This window comes from Callionymus lyra, chromosome 16, assembly GCF_982586985.1.
Source record: "Callionymus lyra chromosome 16, fCalLyr1.hap1.1, whole genome shotgun sequence".
NCBI lineage: Eukaryota > Metazoa > Chordata > Actinopteri > Syngnathiformes > Callionymidae > Callionymus > Callionymus lyra.
Genome location: NC_141833.1, coordinates 16,679,832 through 16,689,813, shown reverse-complemented (window position 1 = coordinate 16,689,813; position 9,982 = coordinate 16,679,832). Strand labels below are relative to the sequence as shown.

The following is a 9,982-nucleotide window of genomic DNA, read 5'->3' as shown; positions in this document are numbered from 1 at the left end:
GCAAGATGAAGAGAGACCATAGAGTTGCTCCAGCGATCCTCTGCCAGGATGAAGCAGTTAAGCGGCGTCGTTCCTCCGTCTTCTCGTCTGCTGTTCCCTCGCTCTCTCCATCTGTGTGTTCCTGCTGGAAGAACAGGTAATGATCCCCGCAGAGAAGAGACGCTCACCAACATCTCGCCTCCAACAACATCTTGACGCTCGTAACCAGGTCGACGGCTTCAACCGAGCGGAGCTGTCTCGCACTTCACACACCATCAGCAGGAGTCTTTGAACGGAGAACACATGACAACGACACCTCTTCTTTTCACCCGTCCTTTTGCAGCTTCCTCCCTTCATCGTCCTCTTCCCTCTTTCTTCATTCATGTTTATTTCATCAAATGTAACCCTCTTGTTTTTGAAAATACTTTTTAGTCGTGTCTCTTTGACTCACTTTCCCTTATCTACACCTATTTGCATAAAATGTGGTATTTTTGTGTGTTTCTTAATTCGTCATCTTTTTCTAATTAACCTTAATCTATTTTATCTCTAGCCTAATGTCACACAAACAGATATCAACCCAAACAGAAAGTAGCAAATTTTCACACAAACAAATAGTAAATAAATAGAGTTTTGCCCAAACAGGAAGTATCTGATTTTAGAAAGTATACGTTTTTCACTCCGATTTTGCCCAAATAGGAAGTATCCGATTTTCACCTGAACAGGAAGTATCCGCTTTTTGCCCGAATAGGAAGTATCTGATTGATACCTTAACAAGAAGTAACCAATTTTCGCCCTGACAAAAAGTATATATTCTACCCGAACAGGAAGTATTCGCTTTTCGCCCGAATAGGAAGTATCTGATTTATACCTAAACAAGAAGTATATAATTTTCGCTTGGATGGAAATTATACTTTTTTCACTCTGTAAGAAAGTTTACGCTTTTCGCCCGAACAGGAAGTATCCAATTTTCAACCGGAAAAAAAAAGGATGTATTCTACCCGAACAGGAAGTATCTGCTTTTGCCCGAATAGGAAGTATCTGATTTATTCATTGATTTATTTCACACTAACAGCAAGTATCCAATTTTCGCCAGGACAAAAAGTATATACAGTATTCTGTTCAAACAGGAAGTATCTGCTTTTGGCCATATAGGAAGTATTCGCTTTTCGCCCGAATAGGAAGTATCCGCTTTTGCCCGAATAGGAAGTATCTGATTTATACCTAAACAAGAAGTATCTGATTTTCGCCCGGATAGAAAGTATACTTTTTTTCACCCTGTAAGAAAGTATACGCTTTTCGCCCGAACAGAAAGTATCCAATTTTCATCCGGACAAAATGTATTCTACCCGAACAGGAAGTATCCGCTTTTGCCCGAATAGGAAGTATTCGCTTTTCGCCCGAACAGGAAGTATCCGCTTTTCACCTGAACAAGAAGTTTCCGTTTTTCGACGAAGAGAAAGTATCAATTTTTTTATCCATAGGAGGAAGTATCCAATTTTCACCGGGACAAAGAAGTATGTATTCTACCCGAACAGGAAGTATCCGATTTTCGCCCTAAAGGGACATATCCGATTTTCACCCGAACAAGAAGTATATGATTATCGCCCGTATAGAAAGTATATGTATTCTACTGGTCTAGAAAAGCGCTCTACAAATATTACTTTTTAATTACTTACCTAGTCAGGAACTCCGTCCCTCATCATGACCATGTTTTGAACTTATTATTTTATAAAGTTCGTCTGAAATCTGGGCGAACGAGAGGTTACGAGAGCGGAGTCCATTATGACGTAACAATGGCTTCACTCCTCCAGCCAACTGTTATCACGCCTCACTTTGTTTATACAACGAGTCCCCTGGAGGTGGAGACTTCCTGGATTGATGATGCGCAGTGACAAACCTCCATGCTTGACCAATCACAGCAGAGTGGGTGTGGTTATGGTCAACAAGGTTTCATCTTCAGAGTTCATTTCTAATGTAAATACTTCAATTAAAAGAGAGTTTTGTTCAAACAGACACACAAGTGTGAACTAAAAAAAACAACACAAAGAACGTATAGAGAAGTTCAGAACTCGTAACTTTAGAAACAGATCCACTGGATAATAAATGTGTCTGATATTTTCGCCCGAAGCCAAAAGAGCAGCTCGACTTATTACCAACACTCGCAGCTCATCCTTCATTTCCTGTCCAGTTAATTCCTTTTTTTCCTGATAAAATCCTATAAAGGCGAGTTCTGCTGATCTGTAACCCGTTTTATCAAATTTCATTTCTCCCCGGATCATTTGACAAAAGTTTCGCGAGTCCTTCGGTAGTTGATGGTCTTCTCTATTGTTCAGAGAGTTCGCAGATATTTATTTATTTATCTTTATTTATTTAACGTGTGCTCCTCTTCGGCTGCAGTAGCGCTGTCCCGCCTGTTGGCAGGAGCAGAGAGCGCTTCTCTGAGCCGGATACAGGCAAAGAACACGTGACACTAACAGGAAGTAAATAAACCTGTTTTCCCGCGTAGTCTTCTCCGGCTGTTTTTTTTGCGGATTTTCCCGGCAACATGGATGAAATATATCTGGACAACATTGACGAATATGTCAACGACCACGACAAAATAGTGAGCGAATTCTTAAATATTCACGTGGACTGGCGGGAGCGCGTGTTATTTCGCACGAAACTTCCTTGACAAACGGGACACATTTGTTATTGCAAAGCTATATTTAAAAAATAAAGCACAATCTACTACTGTTAACTATTAAATGTTATTAATGTGGATATTGTGATGAATTCGGTGTGTAGATTAAATCCAAAATTGGGTTGTGAACGTTGCTGTCGGTACTTTTCTTAGGCGCGCATGTGATCTAGGAATTCTTTTGTTGAATATTTGATAACTTGTTTATGTGAAATAAGTATTTTTTTGGATGAAACGTTTTGTGAAATAAAAAAAGACGTTGTGGTGGTTTAAATAAAAGCGATTTGTCTTCTTCAGGTGACGTATAAATGGCTGAGTTTGACTCTCGGTGTTCACGTCAACACAGCAAAGCAGTAAGTTGTTGTATATTTTCATCATTTTTCCTCAGCTTTTTAAAATGTTTTTTAACTTCAGCCTGAACATGAGTGCTTCAACAGACTACCTCACATGACCACAGTCCATTTAAAAACCCAATTCAATTTGTGTTGCATTATTAAAATCCGACACAACTTGTTTCCAGGATGTTGTTTCACTACTTGGATCACAAGAGGAAAGAGAGCTCGGCGCAGCTTCACGCCACTTATCTCGTGTCCGGGAAGTTTGTAGACAACGGTCTCAAGGTGAGAACTAATGTTTGTCGCTATTTGAAGAGTCTTGTGTTGATTGTGTGCGTCTTCTGCAGAGCCACAAAGTTTCTCTCGTCAGGGAGGACCAGCTGGAAAGTGAGATGCTTACAATAGTCTCTCCAGCTTAAACGTTTCACCTCAAATTCAGCATCTTCTGATGTGAATTTTACGTCGTAATAAACGTTTTTTTCTGCAGATGTCAAATCCAAGATGAGCCCAGTCGTCAGTGTCCACATCTACAGTGTCCAAAAAGCTCTTCTGAAAGACAGCGGTCCACTGTACAGCGTGGACTACGATGCTGTGAAAGACAACATGAAGAACTGCAGCAGGTACAGCGCCATCCGCTGCTCCTCGGCGGTGCCGCTGTCCCCGGTGGAGATGCAGCGAGAGATCCAGAGAGAGCCTACGCCGGAGCCCGACATCAAGAAGTCGTCTGTTAACGGAAACGCAGTCGCCAAAGTCTCCAGCAAACCACAGAAGGGCATCATGGGAATGTTCGGCACCAAACCGGCGTCCAAGAACCAGGATGAAAGTAAAGACGTGAAGTCGGAGGTGAAGGAAAACACACCCGTGGTGAGTGTCCGAGATGAAGCTGAAACAACGCCGGTCAACGCCAGAATTTTAACAGTTTGATCTACAGGTTGAAGACAAACCAGCAGCAAAGACGAGTCACATGAAAAACTTCTTCGGGAATCAAACAAGTGAGTGGAAACACGAACAGGAAGTGGCCCTTTATCACCCCGACAGAAGGTAGCCGATTTTTGTCCAAACAAAAAACAGTAGGTTTTTAGCCTGAGAGAAGCTAGCCAAGTGTTGCCTGAACAGGAAGTAGCCGATTCTTGGCCGAACAGGAAGTAGAAGGTTGCCACCAAATAGGAAATCCCATAATTTTGCTTGAACAGGAAGTAAGCGTTTTTTGATGCCCAAACATGAAGTGGCAATTTTTGGCCGGAGCAAAAATAGCATTGTCTCCCGAACAGGAAGTAGCCATGTGTCACTTGAACAGCAAGAAGCGACGTGTTGTTTGTACAGAAAGTAGCTGATTTTCGCACAAACAGGAAGTAATCAAATTTTACCCCAACAAGCAGTAGCCCGTATTTGCACAAACAGAAAGTATCCATTTTCAACCGATTGGAAAGTAGACGATTTTTTTCCCGCGCAAAAAGTAGCAGAATTTTACTCTGACCTGAAGTAGCTAAATTTTTCGCATGCTTTTCGCCGGTACAGGAAAAAGTGACATTTCGGCCAGACAGGAAGTCCTTATCATCTCTTGTTTCATCCAGAGAAAGCCAACAAGACGAGAAATAGCCGAGTGTCACCCGAACAGGAAGTAGCGTTTTAGTTTTTTTTCCATTTGATTAATTTCTTATTATTGATTATTATTATTATTTTTCCAAACACGGAAGAAGTACAATTTTTGTCAACCGATTAGGATGTAGCTGATTTTTGCCCGTACAGGATTAAGCTTTATCTCGCTGGAACAGGAAATAGCTGAATTTTGCCTTGGCTGGAAGTAGCCGTTTTATCGCGCTCGAGAGGTGACCAAATTTCACCCTCACTGTAAGGGGCTGAATTGCAATGGTACAAGTAAAAAGAACACGAACGGGAAGTAGCTGAATTTCACTCGAACCAGAAGTAGCCAAATGTCGCATGGACAAAAAGTTGCTGTTTTTTGCATGCTCAGGAAGGAAATTTTACCCTCAGTAAAAGTGGCCGCCGGTACCGGAAATGGAAACGTTTCGCCCGGACAGGAAGTCCTTACCTTCTCTTGTGTTATCCAGAGAAAGCCGACAAGACAAGAAGTAGCCTAGTGTCAAGTGTCTCCTGAACCAGAAGTAGCGACTTTTTTTTCCCGCACTTACAGGAAGTAGTCAAATTTGACCCAAACAAGCAATAGCTTCTAATTTAAAAAACGGAAAAATAGCCAAGATTCAACCAATTAGGAAGTAGCCTTTTTTTTTTTTTTGCCGCACAAGAATAAGCTGTATCTTGCTGGAACAGGAAGTAGCCGAATTTCCCTGGCAGGAAGTAGCTGATAATCGCACGCTGAGAAAGTGATCAAACTTCGGCCTCACTGGAAGTGGCTAAATTTCGCCGGTACAGGAAGTGCTTACGTTCACTTGTGTCGTCCAGAAAAAGCCGACAAAACGGTGAAAGAGGAAGAAGCGGCTCGTCCTCCAGCAGCAGATCCCAAACCTCAGAAGGAAGAAAAACCTCCCAGAGAACCAGTCGCTGCAGCAGAACCTCCGAAGCAGACGAAGAAAGACTCGAGAAGGTTTGTCGAGTCTTTTTGATGAAAACACCCCCTGATGGTTCTGATGGACTTCCGTCTCCACAGCAAGTCCAAGCGAGTGCAGGACTCCGACAGCGAGGAGGAGAAGACGGAGAAGAAGAACAAGCGGCGGAGGATCAAGAAGCCGGTGTCGGACAGCAGCGACGAAGACGGTAACGCTCTGGTCACGTGACTCCGCTGGTTCGAGTGGCTTAACCCGGTCCACGTCTTCAGTCATTCCAGACTCGCCTCAGCCGACAGAGCCGACGCGGGGGTCTACGCCGAGCCCCAAAAAACAGATCCAGCCAATCACACAGTCCAACGTACGAAACTCTTCTTCCGTCTTCTCTTTGTGAAGACGTTCTATAGCGATAAAGTTTTGTCGACCGCAGGTCAACTCTGAGGGGAAGATCAGGAGGCGACGACGAGTCCTGAAGGCGAAAACCTTCGTGGACGACGAAGGATGCATCGGTGAAGACGCTCGTCATTTTGATTTATTTATTTCAATAAACACATATTAAAGTTTTTAAATAATAACTTTCGTTCCTCCTCAGTCACGGAGAAGGCGTACGAGAGCGAGTCGTACTCCGAGGAAGACGCTCCGGCGCCGGCCGTCAGAACCACGGCGCTGTCGTCCCGACCGAGCGGCCGAGACCCGGAGAAGAAGAACCAGAAGAAGATCGCTGCCAACAAAGGAGGCAAACAAGCCTCCATCATGGGCTTCTTTCAGAAGAAGTGAAGAAGCGACTGACTGTTTACAAACCTTCGACACTTCCTTTCGTTCTAATAAATATTCCTCTAACGAGCTTGTTGTTGTTTTCTGAAGCTCGTTAACACAAAACCACTCTTTCCTCTCTTTCATCTCCTCTATCCGCTCCCTCCCTCCTTTTCTCATCTTCTGCTCTAACCTCCTTTCATCTTTTCTTTCTCTACTTAGCCTCCTTCTCATTCCTCTTTGTATCCCTCGTTCTTTTCCTTATCTTTATTTTCACCTTTTATTCCTTTCTTCTCTTTCATCCATCCTTCCCCTTCTCCATGATTTGGTTCAATCAAGTCTAATTTTCTCCTTTATCTTCCCCCTTTTCCCTGTAATTGCTTTTACTCTTTTTTTCGTACTTCCTGCACTCTCCCATTATCCTCCTATACGCCCCGCATCAAACTTTCTCTCCTTTATTGTCTCTATTCACATCCTCTCACGCTTTTCAACCCCTCCCATCTCTTGTTTCTTTCACCTTCTCTCTCTTTAGCTTCACTGTTGCCGCTCTACTCCTCCCTTCTTTTAGCTATTTCTCCTATTTCTCATTCACCCTTTTCTTTCCTTCATGTTTAATTTGTTCTTTTCATTCTTTTGTCTCCCCTTCATTAAATCCTCTTTTTGTCTTCCTTCCCTTCTTTCAGCCTTTCACGTACAATCTTTCACTCAGTCCTTTTAAATCCAATCTACCTCTTTCTCTTCATGTTATCTTTTTCTCAATCTTTCTCAATCCATTTCTCTCGTTCTCCCCTCTTTCTCTCTCACGAATGTGATCGTTCAACTCGTCCTGACCATCGTCTCATGTGAGAATCTTCACATGTGTCCGGTGTCGCAGTAAGAAAACACGAGCTCGCTCCGAGATTATCGGCTTATGCCGGTGCTGAGTCATTTAATTGACAGGATGATGGCGCTCGGATTAAATCACTCGCAAACAACGAGACGAAAACACGTGTTGAGGAGTTTCCGCCTCTGGACACACAGAACCCAGAGTTCTCCATGGTTCTGGAGACAGACTGGACCAGCACCCCCCCCCCCTCCTGAAAAGTGATCCGAGGAGTGTCCAGAGGTTCTGGCTTCTCTGTTGAGTGACATCAGACGGAGAACAGCTGAGTCACAGGCGGCACATCCTGGAGAGGGCGCGACAAAAGCACCAGTGTGTGTGTGTCTTTACATTTCTTCTGCGAGAGCAGCTGAGTATCCGAGCCCATGATGATGATGTCATCAAGACTCTCTGGGGTCCGGTTTCAGCCTCAATTGTTCCGACGCCGTGTGAGCTTGGAGGAAACTGTTACTGAGTTTCCCTTTCATGGTCTAATGTTTCAATATCACCTGTAATTATCAACTGTACCTCAACATTTAAAGATATAAATGGCATCCCAAATTCAAAGAGTGGTCGAACATATTGACGTAATAGAAAATATACACATTTTACATATCAAAAGGATGGAAGAAGTTGTTACTTAAAGCACGTGTCAGCCCACCCAGGGGGCTTACAAATTGCATATACGTGGCCCTCAAACGCTTTCATTTATAGCAATTAAATTAATTAAAAATAACATTATAATCTGATGATAGTAACTGTTTCACAGTTTTTTTGGGATTGAGATTATAAATGTTAAATAATTATAATTATTATAATTAGTAAAAATGCAGATTTGATTTGTTGAAAGTGTTGCAAAGAGAGAAATAAAAGTCCTAATAAAGAATCAACAAGATATGCCTCAGACTTAGTAGACCATTTCAATTATTATTATATTAAATATTTTATATGTATTTTTAATTTCAAATAAAACTTTTTTTATTTGCTTGTATGATGGCTTTTTACATCCCTGATTTAGGGGATGTAAATATGTAAATAATATAAATATATAAAATATAAATAATAAGTTGTATCTTCTTTACCTCACCCAGATTTTACAGAAAGTGACGTCAGATCCCTGATGAAACTGTAGCTGTGTGCCCTGCAACCATGCAACATTATAACATATTATAACTGTATTAACTTCCAAAGAATCTTCTACAAAACCACCACTGTTCATTTTACTTATTTTTATATCTTCACATTTACCACATATTTCTGCTAGTTTTAATTTAATTATATAGAAAGAAACATTTGATTGTATCACAGTATCATTTTCTCAACACTTCTCTTTATTCTACATGCATTAAAGAAACTATAATTATCAGTTGGTGGAAATAACGTGAGAAAATATATAAGAAAATGAATTACATTGACTTAGATTTGAATGTAATTGTGTTTATATTTCCACAAGGTTCTTCTTATTTATTTCCAAATCTTGGTGCTCCTGATATTCCATACTTGTCAAATATGTTATGGACTTGATAACAGCTGCAGTCGTGCTGTAGATTTATGGTTATTTTTACACTCTGAGGTCATTCTGTTGCCGGAGTCACTGGGTGTGGTTGTTTAGCCTCATTCTGGAAATGACTTAATGGTCAACTAACCCAACTCTGCCCGACTCAACCACATGTCTCAAATGTTGAAGTCTTCCTCTCCAAGAGGCAGTAAGTCCTTCATCATGACCATGTTTTGAACTTATTACTTTATGAAGTTCTCCCCCTGTCTGCAATCTGGGAGGTTGAGAGGTTACGAGAGTCTATTTTGACATAATAATGCTTCACTCCTCCAGCCAGCTGTAATCACGCCCACTTTGTTTATACAACGAGTCCCTTGGAGGTCGATGACAGGCAGTGACAAACCGTGATGCTTGACCAATTACAGCAGAGTGGGCGTGGTTATGTGAACAAGATTTTTCTCCAGGCTAAGCGGTTTTTCAGTGGGCGGGGCTTAAGCACATTTTCTAAATATAAATATTTAAATGAAAGTTTTGTACAGACAGACACATACTGATGATACAATAGAGGTTCAATTAAGAGACACTTATATCAACACATAAGTTTACCTTTAAATATTTTACCCGGGTTTTATTACACTGTTTATGCTTTGTAAGTAAGTAAGTAATTTATATTTATAGAGCGCTTTTCTAGACCAAGGTCACAAAGCGCTTAAACAATAATAAAATAAAAAAATACTCCACTACTGATACTAAAAAGATCAAGATAACACCCGCTCTAGTAGAAGAACTCACATTTCTCCGATCCTTATATGTCTTCACTGGCTTCCAGTTTCTTTCAGGATCAACTTTAAAATTCTGGTTCTTACTTTCTGATCTATTCATGGTCAGACCTTCCATCAGTGATATGATCCAGCCTTACACTCCAGCTCGGGCTCAGAGGTCTGTGGATCAGAATCTACCGTTCCTCACATGGTTATTATGAGCAAACAGGATAAATATAAGTAAGTAAGTAAGTAAGTAATTTGTTTTCATATAGTGCTTTTCCAGACCAGGGTCACAAAGCGCTTAAACAATCAAAACAATATTCAATAAAGTATATACTTTAAATGTAAATGTGCCTAGTAAACCGCCCACTGAGACTGTGATGGGGATCAGCTCCTCCATGTCAGAGACCATGGTCGTGAGTTGGTCCGGGATGGAGACTGAGAAGAAGTCTTGGAGTTGTGTTCCTAAGTGAGGGAGTTTAGTGTCAGAGATATATAACAGATGCAATCGGTGATCCGGAAGAGACCAATTAACGTATTTTTTTTATTTTTTTTAAACCAAGTAGGAAATGTATCAGTACTATTTTATTTT

General features: G+C 41.3%; 1 protein-coding gene across 1 annotated transcript; it reads left to right on the top strand.

Annotated features, from left to right (window-relative positions):
* The first annotated feature begins 2,443 nt into the window (after nucleotides 1-2,443).
* pold3 (polymerase (DNA-directed), delta 3, accessory subunit) lies at nucleotides 2,444-6,359 on the top strand. The gene is made up of 11 exons (XM_087810816.1): nucleotides 2,444-2,581; nucleotides 2,954-3,009; nucleotides 3,177-3,276; nucleotides 3,339-3,378; nucleotides 3,479-3,855; nucleotides 3,923-3,983; nucleotides 5,416-5,557; nucleotides 5,621-5,727; nucleotides 5,789-5,877; nucleotides 5,947-6,025; nucleotides 6,109-6,359. The coding sequence occupies exons 1-11, from the start codon at nucleotides 2,525-2,527 to the stop codon at nucleotides 6,291-6,293; spliced, it is 1,293 nt and encodes a 430-aa protein (XP_087666942.1). The 5' UTR covers nucleotides 2,444-2,524; the 3' UTR covers nucleotides 6,294-6,359.
* The last annotated feature ends 3,623 nt before the right edge of the window (nucleotides 6,360-9,982 follow it).